We start from the raw sequence: 21,927 nt of genomic DNA, 5'->3' as shown, positions 1-21,927 counted from the left end.
ATATCATATTGGGGAGAGGTTTCCATGCACTTATAATGAATGTTTTGTTCCCCTCTCTAATTGATGTGTGATCTCATAATCCACCCCGTTGTAGATTCAGCGTCCTCCCTAACACACTGCCTGGAGTTTGACTTTGATACCATTTGTAACAGCTCAAGCGCATCATTAGCGGATATTGTCTGCTATTGTCTCAACCATGACTTGTTCAATGCACTCCTACTAACATGTATACAAAATATATAATGCAATTCTCACATACAAAAATCACATGTTATATGATGTCTACTAGAACGAGTCATTTTCAAACAAGATCACATGCTATAAACAAAAAGATCCGAGCACAAGTCTTTTCTTCTTAAGTTTCTTAGCTCTCTCCCCTCTCAATATAGTGTATTCTCTAGTTAAGTCGTTTTCAAACAACTTTAACACATGTTATAAAAAAAATATCTCAACACAGTTAATTATGTGTTCAATGTGCCCTTTATAACACAATGAATGTGCTATAAGATAATTTTCCATACATCCAATAAGATTTTAATTTTAATATATTCCAAAAAAAAAAAAAAAAAACCAACCCCAAGTGCTAAATCCTTTTCAAACAACTTTCACGTGTTATACATAAAATATTGCAACACAGTCATTTAACGTGCTCATAGCAACTAGAAATCACTTAAATTGTCCATTTCATGTTCTTTATAAACAGAAAATATAACGACCCTAAATTTTCACATACTTAGAGTCGCTACTAATGTCTCATGCTAATCTATAATGTGAAAATATAACTCTTACATGAACATCATTTATGACGTAAACTTCGAAAAACGTTTAAAACAACTTCTTCCTTGGAAAACACACTCATGGTCTTACGTGTTTAAATACGAAGTACTAAAACTTAGAGAAAACAAAAAATATATATAAAATAATTTAAAACAGTGAAGTGCAAAACAACTTATTCAACTTAAGACTAGGAATTTAAATATGAGTCTACCCTAAGCACGTGCCACAGTCTCTGCTCGCGATGCCGCCGTCCTCCATACAAGTGTGTCTTGCCTTTACCTGAAAAATGATGTGGCCTGAGTATTTCAAAGAATACTTAGTAAGTGACCCCACTATAGGGGGCCATGCAAATGCAAACACATGCAATCATGATTTAGGGATCTATCTTTGATCATCTTAGGGTGGCCTCCAGTCTCGGACAAATTGGATGTGTAGTACTTCCCTACACACGATTCACACGTGCGAGTGTGAATCTTCAGGGTGCCTGCACACCCCTTGGACCCTCTGGTTAAGCTAATCTGTAGCTGATGTCTAGAGGTCAACAGAATCCCATAGTGTAATGTGTCTTATGAACACCCTCATCTGTGCGCATTCGCGCTCGTGCACATCCGCACTTATCATCATACTATGCGCATCCGCACTCATCATCTCTAGGGGAAGTAGCCATATGGTTATAAACATACAATATGCATGAGGTGTCTCTCTAAATCCATCATAATGTCTCTTCTGACACAACCCTCTAGTCTCATATCTCTGTTACTCTAGGTAACACATACTCGTGGATATTTATATTAATATCACTTTCATGCTCTTGGAGTTGTATCCTATGTCGATCTAACGACATTATGCAATATGACACTCATCATCATATAGCATGCTCAATATGGAAAACATCATCATATTAAGGTAAACGTCACGCAATCATCATACTCATCATATTTCCATAAAGTGCATCAAACTCAAATACGTCATTCATTGAAATATATATATACTACGCACATCATCAAGCATCATAACTCATACATCATCATAACTCATATATCATCGATTACGACGAAAGTCTAGATTAGAGATAGCTTGACAGGCTCTATTTCCTAGATAGAGGAGCATGTCGATAGCCTAGATAGCTCCCAAAAGACAATCGTTCAAATGATCACCGAAAATATTTATGACGTCAAAACAGTCCACAACATAGTCAGGCTTGAAATGGCAAACAAATACGGAGAAATATTGAAGTTACAACGACATTACAATTACGACGAAAAGTTGGCTAAGGTTTGAATCCTAAATAAGAACAAACTCTACCTTCCTTATAAATCCTGCCAGCCCTACAAAAGTAGCCCTTACTTGGGGCACAATGACTATCTTTAGAGCATAAACACAATCCTTCCAAGGCACACCCATCTTTATCTTTACTCACAGTTCCTTCCACTCCAAGAATTTGATTGGTCCATTCATTTGAGAACAGCCCATACGGATCATATTCATTCTTAATCTTCAAAAACCCTTCTCTATTTTTGTACTTCCCAATCGCTTTGAGAAATGCAATGTTCCTGTTCTTCCCCCAATGCGGACTACCTCCATATTTGAACAACGCCATTTGCTCCACCTCTTCAAGCACGTCTTCAAAAAGCCTTGGACTCATTGGGTCTTTGCTCCTATAATATGTGAAGTCAAAGTTGATGCCATCTTCTTCCTTCCCCAAGTAGGCTGTGGAGGCTTTGACATAGCGCATCAATATGCCATTGTAGAGCTCAAGGCCACAAAACGCCATGGGCTCTAACTCACCAAGCTTTCTCACGTCTTCTATGAAACCTTTCACCACTTTTAAGTCAATGCTGATACCTATTTCGTGGAAAAACTCCCCTTTTATCGATGGATCCCAAGGACATGCTGTGATTCTAAGATCCTTGACACTGTCTAGGCAAGATCCAGAGGATTGAAGCCGATTGTTATACCCGATGACTGGATATTTGAGAAATGTGATACCTATTCAAATAATTGCATGCGGTTAATTAAGAGAATTTTGAATTTTGTAATGGTTTTTAGTATGTGTTCTTACCATTGTTGGTTAATCCATAAGCTGATAGTGAGAGAAGTGACGTGATAATCTTTGCACTAAGACACTTCCCAGCTGCATCACGCCTTGCTTCTTGGTACTCCTCTATGTAAAACAAGATATCAAAATTTGAAGTGGGTAATTAAGCTACAAGGGTCAGGGGCTCGTAGTGTTGCAAAATCGATCGCACTTGCACACCCAAGAACAGAAAATAAACAAGAGACACAAAGATTTACGTGTAGTAACCAAAGTGTATCTCTCACACTACAAAGTGTTAGGAATAACGACTCTCTATAATTGTATGATATTGTCCACTTTGAGTATAAGCTCGTACCAATGGAGATAGTATTCTTACTTATAAACACATGATCATTCCCTGAATTAGTCAATGTGGGACTCGGTCCTAACAATCCTCAACACAAAGTCTCTCAACAAAGTTTCTCCTAATTGTCTTAGTTAAATACAAAATGACATTGACTCCAAACCTCAAAACAATGATAGACAAACCTTTATATAAACCCTAAACAAAGAAACATTAATGCTCATATATGAATTAAGATGATTCATGTATTAAAATGGAGGATGAACCAAATAGATAGAGAGTCATGAACCAAATAAACGATAGATAAATCAAATAAATGAGAACATGAAACAAATAAATGTCATGAACCAAATAAACGATAGATAAATCAAATAAATGAGAACATGAAACAAATAAATGAATATGAACCAAATAAATGACAATACATGCCTAGAAGATGCATAAATCTATTTTTCATGACAAATTATAACACGAAGATCCATATTACATGAATTAATTAAGATGATTCATATATCAACATGGGAGATGAACCAAAATAAATGAGAGTCATGAACGAAAATAAATGATATCATGAACTTATAACACGTAGATGAACACTAACCTGAGGCTCGAACAATGGCCAAGGCAGCTGAAGGTGTAGGACGAAATGGAATAAAATCATACAAGCCATTGCCGGATGTATTGGATGAAACGCGGGTGTCTCTGCGATACACAACTTTTCGCTGGCTTGGATACCAAGTCATGTCTGCGAACTCATAGCTTCTTCCAAAGCTAATCACTTGATCGTTCAAATCCGTGTCATCCCTTTCAAAATAGGTGATGGATCGCTTGAACATGGGTTGCAATTTCAGAGTGACCTACACAATCACTACTCATCATTTAATATTGCCAAATATATGCACTTTTTGTTTCCATTAATATTAATATGACTAATTTTCAAAAGTTTCAATAATAGCTATTGAATTTTTTTTCTTTTGTCCTATTGAAATTTTTTTAATTTAAAAATTCAAAGTGATTTTTAAACTCTTTTAAAAGTTTTAGTATTTTTTAAATAAAAATTTGACATTTTTTAATATTTTTAAATGGTAAATATATATATATATATATATTTTAAGTTTAGACCCTCCACTATTTTTTTTAGATAAAATTTAAAATTAAGAGATTTTTTATTAATATAACCTAAATAAAAATTTCAATTTATTTAATTTAATATCTTTTAACAAGTGAAATATTAAAGGGTTAATATAAGAAATATTTTGGTAAAATCAACTAATTTAGTTACTGTACTCTTATTAAAAATTAAATTTCATTTTCATCTTAAAGATTTTAAATTTATAACTATTTTGTCTTTAAAGGGCAATTTAGTATTTATAGTCCAAAATTTGTATTTATTTCCGGACTTCTCAAAAAAAAAAAAAAAAAAAAAAAAAAAAAAAAAAAAAAAAAAAAATCCACTTTTCTATCAAATCCATATGTATTTTAGCACATAAATTGCGGGACTGAAAAAATTATAACAATTATGTCACGAAAAAAATAACTCGAAATTGAAGTTTAGTCTATTTGAGACGTTTACTTTTTATTTTATGAATTTGATGAGTCACCTCACTTTTCTTACCGTTTAAGACTACAATACAATCAATACAATAATTAAGGGGACGTATAAATTTGTAATTATTAATGAACAAAAAAAATAGTTTATGATAAATTAATTGAGAAAAATCTATAATTTTATTTAAAAAGGAATTTTTGATGATCTAAGAAGAAGAGGATCATCACCTGTGTAAATAATTCCAAGAACTCCCAATGAAACTTTGGCAGCGTTGAGGTGTTGATCGCCATCAACAAGCCTCCTAACTTTGGCGTACCCATCTTGGGCTCCTCCAGGACTGACCATTTTAATACCCACAACGTAATCATGAACAGCACTCCCCTTGCCCCACAACGAGCTGCCATGTGCCCCCGTACTCAGCAGCCCACCAATTGTGAGGCCCCACCAATAAGGCGCATGCGGCAACGCAAGCCCACCCGCCGCAGCCACCTCAATGATCTCCCTCACCGTCACTCCACCCTCCACGGTTATACTCATACCCTCCCCATCCACCTTCAAAACCCGGTTCAAATACTTGGTGCTTATCACCACCCCATCAACCCCATCTGGGCATGCCAGCTTCGGAATGCTGTGGTAAAATCGAGTGCCCACCTTAATTTTCCTCATGGCTCTCGTGGCCTCCGCCACTGCGGAGATCACCTCCGCCTCTGTGGTTGGGTACTTCACCTCTCCCACCCGGCAGATGGCCCGATCTGGGAAGGTGGCGTAGGCATTTGTAATGGTGCAGTTGGCGTTTGGGGATCGGCATTTGATTGGGTCCTCGGGCGGAGTAGACTCGGACACTGACACAAGAAGAACTAGAAACAAGATGAAGGTAGTGAACCGGAAGGCATGAGACGACCGCATAGTGGTCAGTTCAGAGTCAGTGGACCGCGTTGTTGTGGGCGACCCCTTCTATATATAATAATGTAATTTTTGTAGGAATGATTGCATTGCTTTTGTTGGCTAATATTCAAAATAACAAATGAATGATGCATGACTTGTGGTGCAATCAATCTACATCCTAACCTACTCCACCTTGGTTTCATTATGGTATTCTTATTTATTTATTTATTAACATCTATGTCGAATGTTTATACGAGATATACTTAGGTGACTTGATTACAGAAGCCATCATCGTCACCATTTCATTCCCTTCTCCGTAAAACTTTTCCCATTTATTTTTATTTTTGTTGTAACTGAATTCATATCAACCACTTGACCCTCATTCGATGCATCCACTAAGGTTATTTCATATCCTCCTTTTTCCTTTCGTATTATTTTGCTTACCTGCTGCTACTGTATATTATAAACATTATTATTACTTTTACTCTCGTCAGGATAAATTTGACCCCTTCCTCTATTCCCGCCTAGATATATTTTAAGAGGTGAACATAGGAAATTATATTTCTGACTAGGAACGGCCCTATCACAAGAATATTTTTGTAGTGGGACTATAGCTTACATAATTTTTACCATTTCTTTTAAAAATTTTATTTTTAATATAATCTAAAATAATTCTAATAAATCTTAAAAGGTTCTATCAACTTAATTTTTAATATTACAACAGTAAAAAAAAAATTACAACATTATCTTTAGTTTAAATATTATAATGTGTGTGCGTGTGTGCATGTGTGTGTGTGTGAGACGGAGAATTGGGCGGGGCAAGGTTGGAGAACGTCCTCGACCCTATATATCTAACAGGAAAAAAATGTTCCCCACTCCCTCCCTCATTCTCCATCTAAACTGAAAATCTCCTCGTTCATTCGGAGCGAGTCTCTGCAGATAAAATGGACATCTCTAATATACAGTGTGGGGACCGAGAATTCTCCCTACAGAATTTACATGAATTAGGTTTCATACACAATTCTTCCCCATGTGTTATATACTTTTTAAATATTCATTTTTTAAAAAATAATGAATAAGTATAATATTTTATAAAAAAAAAGGTAAAACATCCTAATAAATCAACAAAAATAAATTATAACCCTAAACATAATTTCTAAAACTTTAATTTTTTTGTAGGATAATATAAACTTGAAATATTTATTTATATATTATTAAGTTCTTTCTTTCTAATTTCTTTTGGAATCAAGACTTTTAATGTGAATGAACAGATAACGTAACGTACAAGGGAGGGAATGAAAGAAAGAAGATAACAAAAGTTCAAAAGATAATAATAAAAGATTTTTTAAAAGTTGATTTTCTTTTTCAATTTGGTTCCATCCTATTTCACAATCGTGTCACTTGCACCAACCATAATTCAAAATTTGAATAGAGTTTACAACCAGTTCAACCCTTTATTTTTTAGTTTGAATTGTCCAGTTATTCTTTTTTTTAATTATTTTAAAAAATATTATTCTTTTTACCGTACATATTATATTAATAACTAAAATCTTATAAAATTCAAATATCAAATATTTATGAGTCACAACACATCACTTATATTAATTATAAATACTAAATATAAAGTTAGATTGAATTATTAACTCGATTGACATTTTCTCCCTTTGCTTGCACTTAAAAGAAAGATATTTATATTAATTTCTCATATTTATGAAATTAATTATTAGGTTTTATTATTATTATGAGAAGTCAAATCTTTATTGGTAGTGGGTACTTGTGGTTTTGGTACATTTTTGTTTCAACTTGTGATATTAATTCATTTTAGTTTTTTTTTTTTTTTTTAATTTTATTTTACATATTCATCTAACTTTTTTAAAGTTTAACTTCAATAACGAGGAGTTTGAAAAATGTTATAAAAAGTCTATGATAGCATGTTCGTAAGTTATCGTATCTATTATTTGTTGTAGTGCATTTTCTTAAACCTTCGAAGTTAAAATGTTGTTTCAGAACTCATGGAATTATATATATATATATATAGATAGATATTTATTTATTTATTTATTTATCTATCTATCTATTTATTTACTTATTTGTGACATTCGACTAAAATAGGGTACATCTAAGAAAAACTTAAAAGAATTGAAAGTCACTACCTATACCAATAAGGTAGACATTCCTTTTCGATGTGTGAATATTTGATTAATCCACCACACCTAAATGGTGTGAAAGTTATCTTATTTATAATCAAATAAATTACAAGGATATGGAAATAGTAATAAATGGAAAGATACCTATGGTAATAAGGCAAATATTAGATATTTGCCTTATAATAAAATATCAAATATAATATATATGGTAAACTATAATTTATTACTAAATATCCTTAACACGATGGCTAAATTATAATAACTCCATAGTTAAGCATGATTTGCTTGGAAGCAATTTTATGTTCGGTGACCTCCTGATAATTTTCTAGGATACTTGTGAGTGAGAACAAAGCATGTTTGAAGGACTCATGTTGATCTATGTGGATAGTTTTCATTCTTAGAAGCAAGAAAATGAGTAACGTGACTATGTTTTAGGGGATTGTCGAAGCAATTATATGTTGAATTCAAATTCTGAATCTTGGGCATCGGTCGTTGCAACAATTCACCACAGAAGCTCCGTTAACTCTCTCTCTCAATAATAAAATGATAAAAATTCAAAGAGGATCATAGGTTATTCAACATGCAATCAACGAGGCTATCTTGAAATCCGCAAAGGACACGGTAACTGTTAGACCAATTTTTGTAAAGTAAATAAATGATCACCAATCTTAGTATAGTTCAACTAAATTATATACCACTAAAACTAACAATTTGATACATATTAAATATAGAAATGAAAAATTATGAAAGTATCTCACTTCGATATCCCGTGATTATTATGAGATCTATATTTGATAGCTTTAAAGAGGCAATCACGTTGTGGCGAACTTGTTAAATAATTTGTACTTAAATTTAAGAGATAATATCTTATAATCTGATAAATTATTAATACTTCTCGTTGGTAATAGAGGGAATTTTGGGCCTGCGGCAAGCCCAGTACCCAATAAAACACAGTGCTCCAGAGCTCGAATTTGAGGTAATTTCTCGGTTGGATTGGGTTGGGTTGAATTCTAAATTTTAAGTTAGTTGAACCACGCAGGTGACAACCGACCGCTGAAGGTTGAAGATGACCAGTCCAGTTGGACCGACCCCTGAAGGCTGTTACTATCCTATTGTAACATATTCACTTATTATAGGACTTATACAACAAGTTTGGGAGAATTTGGAGTATGTCAAAGGTATGAACGGACGAAAAAAGTAGTACCCAAATCAAGTAACAACTGAGAAATTTGGATTAAGAATTTCTTTTTGTATGTGTTGGAGCATGTTATAAGAAGTATTATGTGAAAGTTTAGACTTGAAATAAACTAATTTGAACGATGGAAGGCACGTTGACTCAATGTATATTCAGTTTTGTGATTTTAACGGTCCAAACTCAACATTGAACAAAATTGAAAGTACAACTAGGTGTCCAGATTGATCACGAGCCGAAATATGGTTAGGGCCTTTATGTGTCTTAAGCTTATACTAAATGTAGTCAATTAAAAAAGAATATTTTCTCAATTTTTGTTATAGCTGTTGCAGCCGCTGAAGCAGCTATTGGCGTAGCTATTGTTTCGTCAATTTATCGTAACAGAAAATCAACTCGTATCAATCAATCGAATTTGTTGAATAAGTAGTATTTATTTATCAGCAGGATTAGATTATCATATTATGTCCCTAACAAAGTGATTGATGGTTCACCATCTAACCACTAATCGAGAATGTTAGAATCGCTCAACAACGCGCACATTCGATCAAGATGAACACAAAGAACAGGAGAGAGAAAATTGAGGAATATTAGCCAAAGGATTTATTGATGATTCCAGGTATGTGCAACAACATAATACAAAAAATGAAAAAAAAAATGAAAAAAAAAAACTACATGTTGAGAGCACGGACTAGTAGGGTATATATGGTTTCAATTTATAAATATAGCTGGCAAAGATTTAAACTTATTAGATATAATCTAACAAATATATGTCTCTCACACTACAACAAATAATGAATACAATAACATACGAAAAACGTTATCATAGACTTTTTATAGCATTTTTCGTACGTCGTGACAGCCCATGTTATTAAAAGTCTAGGACTTTTTATAGCGTTTTTTATAGCTATAATATATGCTATAATATAATATAAAACTATAGCTTATATACATTGTTATAAATATATTTCATAACATTTTATAGCTAAAATATTATGTTATCTTTAACTTATTATAACATTTTGTTAACGCTATAATATAGTATTCATAGCTTTAATCTTATGCTAACAATGTCATTTGATCATTTATTATTTAATTATCATTTCATTAATTATATTTTGATAAATAAAAAATCTATTCGTGTATTCATTTTTAACTAAATCCACACACAAACAATTCATTGCAAGTTAAATACTGTAATTTCTATTCACAATTGAAACTTCATCATCTATTTACATTATAAAATGAGTAGTAATTTCGTATAATAAAAAAGTTCTTCAAACAATACAAAATAAAGTATTCTCCATTATTTGGATCGATGCTCGATTGTCTGGGATTGTTTCATGACTTTATATTGTAAGTCTTCTATCACCTCCCATTTCCTATAAATAACCAATAACTCAATAAAAAGAAGGTAGCATGTGTACCTCTATATGTGTAGGTCATAGGCTTCTCGCTCCTTCCTCGTGCTAAACTTCTAGTACTGAGGAGTTTTTCTTGGACTAACCTTACTCTATTTCATAACTTTGAGAGAATTTTAAGCAGCATAGGGCGGTAAACAAACTCTCAAAACCATCACCTATGATATGCAATGTATTCTAAAAAATATGACAACACAAAAAAATACTAAAATACTAAGGAACGAAAAGGAATAAAAAGGTTTTTCCAATCCATAATAAATTCATCCAGCAAGCTTCATCTTGGGATGTGGTTGAAATATGAGAATTTAAAAGAGTAATAATAACATAGAGAAAAAATAAGCAATAAAATAAGAAAACATATGGTTTAGGAGGTCTTGTGTCTTGGCTGAATGTTTGAACGACAATCACTTTACGAAAAATAGAAATAATACCACAACAAGACAACTAATGAAAACAAGTTCAACCATGCAACTTAGCCACAATATCACAACACTTCAATGAGAGATAGTGCTCTTACAGTTGCTATACAGGTTATAGGTTACATCGATAAGCAAGATTCTTACTTCGACAAATAATGTGACATAATGCATTCCTCCAAGCTCTTGTCCACCTACATCAACTAAAGTAGGTGATGATGCATTTAAAGTTTCAAATAAAGTTATCACAATATAGGAAGATTTGAGTTCAAATAAAGTTCGAAGTCGAAGTCGAAGTGAATTAGAATAATACATTGCATAAAAGCTTTAAAGAGAATCTTTTCCATGTGAGCTTACATTTATGAGACTTAAGCATGTGAACGACCACAACCAAAAAAACCATCTACGATTAAAGAGAAGCTGCCAAAGCAGCTCCTTCAAGCCCCAAACTTAACCAGATCTTTGCCCAAACTTGTTCAACACTAAATCATAACGAAATTCATCAATTCACAACATTGCAGGGCAGACTGTGCTAATTAAACAGATAGCACACAAAAAGTAGAGAAAACGCACCAAACAAACCTTGCTCCCCTTGCTCCCAAGTCTAAGCAACTCCTTGGTCGAATCCAGAGCTTCCTTCAACGACGCGAGGAGAGTTTAAGGTTTAGGGAAACTTCAAAACTTTCTAATACTTCCTGCAAAAAGTTTATTTTCCCAAAACCCATACGTTGCCATAAAAAAACCTGTTTGAAGTTATTCTTATCCAGTACCTCAAGCTTGCCTGCCAAGTAGGCGTCAATGATTGCTAACACAAAGAAGCCGAGCACTTTATTCTGTTGGGGAATAGGTTCTAATCGCCACAATTGCCTAAACAGAGTGGCTATAACAAAACAATGGGGAAGGGAATCATCATTAGACACTGTAACCAATGCCAATCCTAGATAGAATATTAGACAATGGTGTAAAAGAGACAAAGCATATCACAAATATTTGTAATGGCATTAGATATAGCCAATGTCGTACGAACCCCATTTCCGCAGCCTAACATATCTTCTCCAAGAAGCAGTTTAGAAAATCTTTCCTTCATCATCTCAATCTCTATAGCCCCACACACCATTAAAAGATTAATACAATTTATATGGAGAAACCCCATAAAGGAAAGAGGATTAAAATTACCTGATGATGAGATACTTTCTTCTCCAGCTTCCTATTAACAACATAATTTTTTTCTACTTTAAGTCTAATACAATCGGATCCGTCATCTTTTCGAGTGGACCAACTCAATGAAGAAGGGGAAGATGAGTCCTCATAGCCGCTATGACTGTGCTCCTCAATCCCTGTGGTCTCTGTGGTCTCTGAAGTAAGAAAATCATAGCACGAGCTACTCTCACGTCCATGTTCTTCAATCAAATGGCCAAACGTCTCATTTTCAGGCACAATGTGACCAATCCCTTGACTCTTTTCAACCGACACTCTCCTCCATTACAATTTTTTCTCTTCAATCACAACCATGGCACAAAATCGAAGCAACCCACTTAGACTCCATCCACTAGAAGCCTTATCAATCAAAACCCTTCCACAAATTAAGCTCAAAACACAAATTTTCGACCGAGATTTCAACATCCAGAAAGCCAAATCAAAGAAAATGGGGTTCAAAATGATTTAGAGCCACCATTATTAAAGCTAAAAGACAGAGAAAGAAAGCCATAAAAAACTAAAAAAAAAAAGAAGAAAGAAGTAGACCATGAAAAAATTGAAAAGAAAAATACTGGTTCATCTTCCCTTGCCCTTTGAAGTGGACAACACATATCGCTCTTGGCCGAAAGAGCAACAAATCTGGACCCAATGTATATACCCGAAATAAATTCCTTTGTGTTTAAATTCATAGACACTTAAAAAGAGGATAACAAAACAAATTTCCTTCAAATATCTATGTTATTCCACAGTTCCCACAAACACATTGAACATCTTTGGATCAAAAGCCTAAAACAACATGAAATTTCATTGATGCAACTATAAGGAACTCCACCCATTATTTCAATCATCAACTTCTTCCCCCCTCTCCCTTCTTCCCCCTCATCTTCATCTGACCCTACAACCCTCTCCTTTATCTTCTGCGTTGTATCCTTCGCCGCCTCCCATGCCCCTTCCACCATCCTCTTCGCCTTCTCCCCAATATTCTGCACCGTCTCCGTCGCCTTCTTCGACCCCTCCTTCGCCATATCCTCCGTCTTCTCCTTCATTCCCTTCGCACTTTTCTCCTTCATTCCCTTCGCACTTTTCTCCTTCATTCCCTTCGCACTTTCCTTCGCTCTCTAGCTCGTACTGACATGGTCATTAGGGTTTTTAAATTTTGTAAAAAAGAAATGCAATCCAAATTGTTAAAATAAAAATGGGCTGGACAGCTTGAAGGAAGGAGCAACGAAATAGAAAATGAATGACAAATAAAAATAATAAAAAGAGCCCTAAAATGAAATTTTGTTGGGCCGGCCTGTTTTTTTTGTAAGGACTTTTCGTCATGTGAAAAAAGGCTATAAGGAAATGCTGTTAAATGTACCATTTCTTGTAAGGTCAAATCTTTATCAATCTTTACTAAATATCTTCCAAATATATATGTACGAGATCTTAGGCATCATGTTCCATATCCTAACAATCTTGACTAATCCAGTCAACCCCAACAATATCCTACTTGAAAACTGATCCAGTCAACCCAACAATCTCCCACTGGGAGACCAATCCAATCAACCAAGAATTTCATTCTCAATCTGTAACATACCACTTGAGGCTTTGCACAACCTCAATGTTCAAACATCAAAACAAAAATGTTTGATGGATTCCTTCCACCCTTTATCTTCTCGAAACACATCACAATCTTCCACTAACCTCCGAGTGAAATGGTATCGCCTTATATGTTTTGTTTTTGAATGATAGATCTGTTGGGTTTTATGTCCTAAAACTCATAGTTTGTAAACAAAAACATATTCTATTTTCAATAAAGTTATTATTGTTGTTTATTCAGTAAAGATTGTTATTGAATAAAGTGAACTTTACGATCATTAATCTAAATCCAATAAACTAAGAACACTCTGGCTATAGTATGATTACTTGAACTATATGTAGAGACATAAGAGTGGATCAAGTTCAAGTATACAGTCAAAATTATCTATAGTATAAGGATAAGGTTGAGTACCTTATTCTGGAGACATTATGGATGCGGCCCACTTTTGTATATGATATAAACAATGTGATCACTAAATTGTACATGTAGAGACATGTGAGTGGAGGCATCCTATGCAATGAGTATTGCATAAGATCGGACCATGAAGAAAACCACTCTCACTTTATAATGTCGTTTACTGTTGAGACTGATTTTCTTTTCATTCGATAACCTAGGTAACTCGGTTTTAATCCTGAGCTAACCATGAACTCCTGTTTATTCGGAATTATCCTTAGATTTGCATGGGTGAGAGTGGCTCTAGTTCGCCGACTCAATAGGCCTCCCATTTCAGGGGTAAGACTGGGGGAATGGCTGGGGACGTGGGGTGCAAGATAGAATTCACTCCTACCCACTTTTAGGGATAGAAGAAAGGTAGTTCCCTTAAGCACTGACTCCAGGTCTTGAACAAGGGGCCACACCCTCTCATTGGCCTGAGAGGGATTCGGTTTACTGGTTGGACCACAAACCAATTGTTCATTAGAGGATCAGTGAGACATAAGGAACAAGAAGTAACTTTAGGGGTAAAACGGTAAATTGGCCCAGCTCTAGTTACGAACAACCTGTGAAGGATCGACTTACTAATCATGGTTATATCAAATGGATAGAAATATATCTATAGTGAGGGGAGTGCAACTACTAGGCTATAGTGGGGTGCCCTAGTAGTTAACGAATGTTGGTTAACAAGGTTAATGAGTTTAGCCGGTTAATCTTGGATCGTTGGAGCCCATGATCTATAGGTCCATTAGGTCCCTCTGCTAGCTCATATCGGCCTAAACCATAGAACAGTGTGACGAGTGAGTTCGAAGTGTTCGAATTCAAATTAGGGAATATGCACTACATATATACGATATATTTAACCGCATTTTTGTTTTATTTACTAATTAAACAAAAGGAGAGAATCTGAGATATTTAAATAAGATTTAAATATCTTAATCAATTATGTGTCGGAATTGATTGGGATTGACATTTGAATTAATATTAAATATTAATTAAATAGTTTAATTAATCATTTAATGTTACTTTAATTTGAAGTTCATTATTCAAATTAATTGTTTTATTAAAATGAAGAAAGTCAAAATGTTGACTTCATTTAGTGGAAAAATCCATGTTAGTGGAATTTTGAGGTGTCAAAATTTAGTTTAACCAAACTTGCATGCTTGCCAAATAAACCCCACAAGTTTGAGTTGAATTTTGAGTGTCAAAATTTGGTTAACTCAAACATGCATGCTTGCTACATAATCCCAAACATTTGAGTGGAATTTTAAGTGTCAAAATTTGGTGATCTCAAATTTGCATGAACATGCAAACATGACTCTTTAAATAGAGTGATCATGGTACATGGAATGTCTTCTTCTTCTTGGTGAAAAACCTTGAGAAAAACCTCTCACAAACACTCTCTTCATATATACAAAATCCCTCCCAAGTTTAGTCACTCACCAGATTCCAGAATCCCGTTCTAAGGCTGGAGGATAGTGGAGAAGACACTAGTGGTGGTTCGAAACCGGTTCGTGAGGAAAAAGAAGTTTGAACTACAAAAGGTTAGTATTCAAACTCATTAAGTTTTAATACTTATGAACATGCTAGTTATTTACTATAATTGATGTTCTAAAAGTGCCTAAGATCCAAATTGCTTCCGCATGTGTTATATTAACACCATCAAGATCGGGTTCCTCGCCAACTGTATGACACTCTAACTATCTACCTAAAGAATCTTCTCGCACTACTTCTTGCCTAATTCTTCTAGATAGTCTGTCATTCATATCATCTCCTTTCCAGCTTCAGCTATTGCCACGTACTCAACCTCAATAGATGAAAGAGCAATGCATTTCTGAAGCCTAGATATCCCATCATCCGTAGCTTGCTCCTACTTGGTTGTATCCTCCAACTGTAGGACCTCATCAAGGGGCTCTTGTTTCCCTTCATCAGTCAGCAACCGATATTGTAAAGAAGGTACGTACCTATCTTGTACTCTGATAGCTCTAGATGATCTTTTCAACACCTGCTCAGATGTCACTTGCTCTGCTTCTAGTTTCTCAGCCATAGTCTCAAAAGTTTCTTGAGTATCTGCAACATCACCCTATGAATTGTTCTACAACTCAACTTCAACTTCCACTTATATCACCTATGATTCCTCAACAACAGTCTCAGGAGTTGCTTGAGTATCTGCTACAACATCACTAGGTGAATCTTTTAGCAACTCAACCTCAACCCCCACTTGCTTCGTTGTCCCGGTACATTTCTTCAATTCTCTGGCAGTCTTTGTGAAGCTAACTCGTTTTTGTTTGCTCATAACGCAGTTCTCACAAAGACTCATATCAATAGATTTCAGACTTTCCAAAACTCCTTCTGTAGCCAGCATCTTTATTCCTTTAACGCTTATATATCCAAATCTATTATGCCATAGACTTGAATTTGAAGCACTCTCAGCAACAGCAGCCATGTTCATACATATAGCTCTAACAATTTGGATTAGATAGTCTAAATTATTTGAGTCATCGAGTTCTATAAACAGTCTCGTTAGACTGCAATTATTTTGGGGCCCTGGCACGATGACGGTCACACGAGTAGTCGTCCTCATACCATATAGCTCACAAAAATTGATTAAAGTGTTAATATAATATATGATTGTAGTGGTTCAATAATTTGTTAAAGATTACATGGAAGAGGGTGGGGGAAAAAGAGAGATGAGTGGGTGCTTTGGCGTTGGAGACAGGACTCAGCACATGGGTTGCCTGCCTCCTTCCATGGGGCCTCGCGTTGCCTTTTCCCCCAAACATCTTTCCTTCACCCTTTTCAGCTTTCAAAAGCAGCCTTTCACTCAAACATATCATCTCATATCATATGCACAACACTTACCTATATATTACCAATTCATTCCTATCAATTTTTTTAAATAATTAAAAATACTCTTATAATAAATTTCAATATCTCAATACATTTGGAGCGTAGAAATTATTTATTTTCGTATACCGACAATAAAAAGAAAATTTCTAAAAATTTAAAATTTAAAGGTTTGATATTGTTTTGAATCTATTATCAATTTATACTCATTGTTTGGACGTCTCGAAATGATACTCACATATGAGTTTATTACTCACACTATCAAAAGTCTATGCCTAAGGACTGACCACTTTTTTGAATGTCCTCCTCGTATTAAATGTTTGAATAACCTTCATTTTGAAATTTCTAAACACTTTCCCAATTCTTTTTTATATAACAAAGTCAGGTCAAATATAGATTATTTGTTCAAATAAATAAATAAAATCTTTAAAAATAAAAATATTTAATATTTGTATTTAAAGTTGGTGAAAATATAGAATCTAACCCAACCCGAAAATATATAAGATTTGGTTGAATTGTGAACTCTGTTCGAATTATTTTTGACATCAACCACACTAATTTGAAATTTTGAATTGATTCAAAAGATTTTTACAACCAAACTCAGTTAGTGTATATTAAAGTACTCTGAAAGTGAAAAATTACCTTACAAACTAATACAAGTCATTTTAACATATTTTGTCTTTGCTCACACGGTGTTTTTAAAAAAACTAAGGTGAAAATTGTTGGAATAAGTAATTTCATATCCTTAAGATCACTCTTATTTTGTCGGTTGTCTCATTTCATTCATATACTTGGGCGTCACATTACATCATAAGGTTATTAAAAGTATTCTTAAAGACATCAAAATACTAAACATTTTTACTAGAAAGCATTCATAAACACATAATCCTTTTACAACAAAGAAAGAACAACTTTTGATTCCTAAAGGAACATGTGAAACTCATCCACAAATTTGTTTAATTTCCTCCCTTTTTTGCATCAAGATTATCACTAATGGGCACTACACTCCAATGCATGATAAGACTGATGGAGTTGCATGGTCATAAACTCAAAAGCAAAATGAAAGAAGACAACACAACAAACACAACAAACACAACAAACATCACTCACTCCAAACATTATTATTGTAACATTACAATACAAACATCATCAAACCACACACACCAGGTTGTTTTTGTCAGACCAAATACAAAAATCTCTTTCAGTATTACCTAAACTTCAAAACCCATAATCCCTTTTGGTCAAACAAACTTTTTGCAATTCAATCTCTGCCTCTCTCTGTTCTAGCCTAAACATAATACCAACTCTCTGTTTTTTGGGGTTAGACTGTAATTTTAGGGGGAACTCATGAATTTGTCAGTGAATGAATCACCTTAGCCATCTTCTTAGATCCGTCGTTGAAGAAGGGGAAATCTCGCCGCCGAGGCTGTCGGTGCAGCAAGATGAATAGTTGGATTGCTGCTCCATCCCAAAGTATGTCCCGCTTACGCTCTTGAAGCTTGGACTTTTCAAATTTCGCTCGTAAACGCCATACCCATTTGGATCAGGAACTGGGAATGATAGCCGTTTTTTTGCTGACCCAACTCCTCTCTCCCTCTCCGGCGTTGATGGCCGTTGTCTCGGCGCGCTATGTGACCGTAATCGTGCCTTTGCGGACTCTGTGGCTGCCATGTAATTCGGCAAACAATTGCCTTGGCTATAGCTGCTACTTGCTGCTGTTCTACTTTGTTGAAGTAAATTGCCACTGTAGTAATAGTTTGACCTTAAGCTTGGTGTTTGGGATGTGTTTTCGCTTTTGTCGTCTCTGATGATACGTGGGCTTGCGGACCGGACTAGCAGAGGCCTTGTTTTAGATGGGGATGGTGTGGCTGGTGAGTGGTGGAAAGAGGGTATGTTTTGTTGCGACCGGTGGAGTGGCGAGCTGCCGGAATGTGGATTTGTTCTTTGTTGATTCTGAACCGTTCTCCGGTGAGAGTAGGGCTGGAAGGTGTCGATTTCGACTGTTTTTATGGGGTCTCTTTGATCCGTTGAAGCTCTTCCCCTGTTTTCCAATGGCTTCCTTGAATTCCATTGATCCAGCCATTTGGGTCTTTCTTCGAAATCATCTCCACTTCCCATGGATGGACTTCGACCTCTCCGCCATATCTGAAAAAACAGAACAGACCCCTCAAAACAGAGCACCAAAACAGAGTACCAAAGCAGAGCAGGAAGAGATAGAGAAAGAGATGAACCTGTTGGGAGAAGGCGTGGGAGAGATTTCGATCACGCTTCATGGCGATCTCTTTTCTGTGTTGAAGCATAGCTTTCACTTCTTCAACAGAGTGGGGCCGTTCATCCCAATCGTCTGTGACAGTGCTACTTCCCTCCCTTGACTGAGACTGCACGACACGACACCATTTTCATTCAAGTTTCTTAATTTCAAATCAAGAACGGAAAACAAAGAAAACCCTCATCGGATTTCACTCACAACGGATTTTCTATCGGAGAAATTTTGGAGATAACGCGATCCAAGGACGCTATTTGTGTCGCTGAAGGTGGATTTTCTACTGCCGTCATGGGAGAGTCTCATCCGCTGGTCGAGCACACGGGCTTGCACTCGAACCAAAGCTTGCATGCATCGAAGGGTCATCTTCGCCTGTTTTCTCACGTTGTGACCCCTCACCAAAGCCTGCAACTTCACCAACCCCTTCAGCGCACGCAGAGCCCTCCTTGCCTGTAAAATTCAATTAGAGTAACTCACACCCATCTCAACCCAAAAACAACAGAGATTTACAGTACTTCATTAGCATACCAAGTATCCTCTAAAAGCGGTCTGAATAACAATCGCAGCATAGTGATATCTAGCGTGATTGGAAGGCCGAGTAGGTAGGCGAGCAATCTCCACAGCTGCTTGAGCAGTAGCGACAGCAGCTTCAGCAGTAGCCACCGCAACCGCAAGCGCTGCCTCGGAAGATGCATGTTCCGTAGCCGACGGCGTTTGGTGAGTATCCGTGTCGTGTAGATTAGTGGATCGCCTGAAAATCCATCTCCGCTTCTCTCTTTTCTGCAGAGGAAACGAAGGTGAGATCAAAAGGGTTAAGAACAGAGAGAAAATGAAAAGCTCAGACCTTGTCATCTTCATCCTTGGAAGGAGATCTAAAAGCCCTTTTGACAGCAGTCAACCAGGAGGAGCCGCCCTTCTTACCCATGAAAGAAAATGAAAAAACAGAGGAGGGCTCTGCATTTACAAGAACAACACTAGCAGGGAGGGAAAAACAGAGAGAGATGGTTCATGATTCAAGAACAGAGAAAGCCAGTAAGCAATGCAGCTGTGATTCCATCCAGGCCACCCAAAGATAATCTCGAATTCAACCCATTGGATAGTGAAGAATAGGAATCTGTACCCTTTTTTACTTTTAGTCTTTTAGTGTTTTTTTTTTTTTTTTTTTTTTTCTTTTTGCAGGGAAATTAAATAAATTAATTAGTTGGATAAATGAATGAATAATAAGAGTGGAAGGAGATTGGGGACAAAAACAGCAATAATGGCGCATAGGGTTGTCAGTGGGATGAAGCGAAAGGACCCAAGAAAGGGGCAGTGGACATTTAATAATACAAAGGATTCAACGCCATTCCATTCAAGTCCAGGCGTTGCGTTGCGTTGCGTTGCGTTGCGTTACGATTGCCCCGCCGTGCGGAGGGTAAGGGGGGGAGTGGGGGAGGGGTACGCCAACGCCAATGCCAGCGCCATTGCCAGCGCCATTGCTTGGTTTTTCCGCGGCCCCAAAGCCCCAAAAAAAGTAATAATAAATGAGTGGATGGATGGATAAAAGGCAGCGCCAGCTCCCCTGTTTCTCGAAATCTTACTTCAAAAAAACAAGGCTCATGTCGTGCTATCACGTGCTACTGACACAGGGAGAGTGTTGGTTCACCTGTGGTGTCGGACCACGCTGTTCCTCCTTTTCAACAACGTTTCTTAATGTAACCGTTTCCGTTCACGTCATGTTACACTCTTCTTTCTATAGTTTACTTTAATTATAACTTTCCAATTCCCGAACAAACAAAATACATCATTGAGTCTTTCTTGTCGTCCTCTACAACATTAAATTAAGGTAGACATTATCTTTTTTTAATTAACCAATGTGAGACTCCAATAATCCTCCTCTCGAATAAAATACACTATTGAGCCTCGAGATAGTGTCTCTTACTTATACACTTATGATCTTCTCCTTAATTAGTCGACCGGATTCTTACAAGGTCTTCACCTTCAAATAACTAAATCATATTTAATTATGAATTCTAATATCAAATTTTATCTCGTATAAATTTTATTCGATAAAATACACCTTTTCTTATTATTGGGATTTAAACCATTTATTTAGTCTATTTTTCTTTTTAAAAAAAATAACACTCCATTTAAATTTGAACCTTAAAGTTTCAAAAATAATATATTTGATCCAATAATGTTTAAATTTAATCTTTAATTGGTCAAGTTTTAAATTGATTTCTATATGGTTCAAGTTTAAAATTGATTTTTTTTATAAGTCTCTTAATAGAAAAAATAATATATAACTTGGTAAAAAAAAAAAAAAAAAAAACTAACCAATTAGGTTAATTAAAATTGATTTTACTCATAATATTGTGACCTAAATTAAAAGGCGAGCTAAATTGATATTGAAATGAGCTAGATCAATATCTAGATTAGAGAGTTAGTGTTTTTTTACTTTTATACATCATTTTTAGCTATGTGGATATTAAGATGAGCTAAATTGATATTGAGATAAATTAAACCGATATCAAGATGAACTAAAAAAATATTACTTTTTTTTATCATACCTATGGTGACAAAGTGGAATAGTTATTTAAATTTATTAATAATTGCATCCTAAGTTGTTGTGGTAAAAAGTGAGGAAGGAAAAACTGTCGACGGTAGGGTTCGACCTGCATGGGTGAAACCCAACAAATTTCAAGTTTGTCTCCTTAACCACTAAAACATATTGACCTTAATATTTTAAATGAAATGCCGAAGTCAATAGATAGATTCATATAGAATTGGAATAATTATAAATTTATTAATAATTGCATTTTCAGTTATTGCTGTAAAAAGGGAGAAGGAAAAAAAAAACAT

General features: G+C 35.3%; 2 protein-coding genes and 1 long non-coding RNA gene across 4 annotated transcripts; all 3 read right to left on the bottom strand.

The window, feature by feature from the left end:
• Positions 1-1,927: 1,927 nt before the first annotated feature.
• On the bottom strand, positions 1,928-5,710 carry LOC111800661 (putative L-gulonolactone oxidase 6). The gene is given in 4 exon segments (XM_087126019.1): positions 1,928-2,766; positions 2,840-2,941; positions 3,760-4,026; positions 4,935-5,710. Coding segments are annotated over 4 exon segments (1,767 nt in total). The 5' UTR covers positions 5,614-5,710; the 3' UTR covers positions 1,928-2,047.
• A 4,394-nt stretch (positions 5,711-10,104) lies between these two features.
• LOC147791387 (uncharacterized) lies at positions 10,105-12,692 on the bottom strand. 2 transcript variants are annotated; one of them, XR_015422249.1, is made up of 3 exons: positions 11,123-12,692; positions 10,913-10,959; positions 10,105-10,310 (listed from the first exon to the last, which is right to left on the bottom strand). It is a non-coding gene; the product is annotated as an uncharacterized LOC147791387 (long non-coding RNA). The 2 variants fall into 2 exon arrangements; XR_015422248.1 differs by having other exon boundaries at positions 10,105-10,959.
• Positions 12,693-17,912: 5,220 nt separating this feature from the next.
• On the bottom strand, positions 17,913-20,243 carry LOC111800748 (protein IQ-DOMAIN 17). Its single transcript, XM_023684581.2, has 5 exons — positions 19,931-20,243; positions 19,615-19,866; positions 19,291-19,536; positions 19,055-19,201; positions 17,913-18,968 (listed from the first exon to the last, which is right to left on the bottom strand). Exons 1-5 carry the CDS (start codon positions 20,009-20,011, stop codon positions 18,192-18,194), a joined length of 1,503 nt encoding a protein of 500 aa, XP_023540349.2. The 5' UTR covers positions 20,012-20,243; the 3' UTR covers positions 17,913-18,191.
• Positions 20,244-21,927: the final 1,684 nt, after the last annotated feature.

Source organism: Cucurbita pepo, chromosome 8 (genome assembly GCF_057944985.1).
Source record: "Cucurbita pepo subsp. pepo isolate OVF chromosome 8, ASM5794498v1, whole genome shotgun sequence".
Classification (NCBI taxonomy): Eukaryota; Viridiplantae; Streptophyta; class Magnoliopsida; order Cucurbitales; family Cucurbitaceae; genus Cucurbita; species Cucurbita pepo.
This window is presented reverse-complemented; position numbering and strand designations above follow the sequence as displayed.

Excerpts from the sequence above, each read along its gene's own strand:
- LOC111800748 (XM_023684581.2), bottom strand. The coding sequence starts at position 20,011 with ATGGGTAAGAAGGGCGGCTCCTCCTGGTTGACTGCTGTCAAAAGGGCT. Across the intron at positions 19,867-19,930 it reads CCAAGGATGAAGATGACAAG|AAAAGAGAGAAGCGGAGATG; the intron begins GTCTGAGCTTTT and ends TTTCCTCTGCAG. Across the intron at positions 18,969-19,054 it reads CCCACGCCTTCTCCCAACAG|ATATGGCGGAGAGGTCGAAG; the intron begins GTTCATCTCTTT and ends CTGTTTTTTCAG.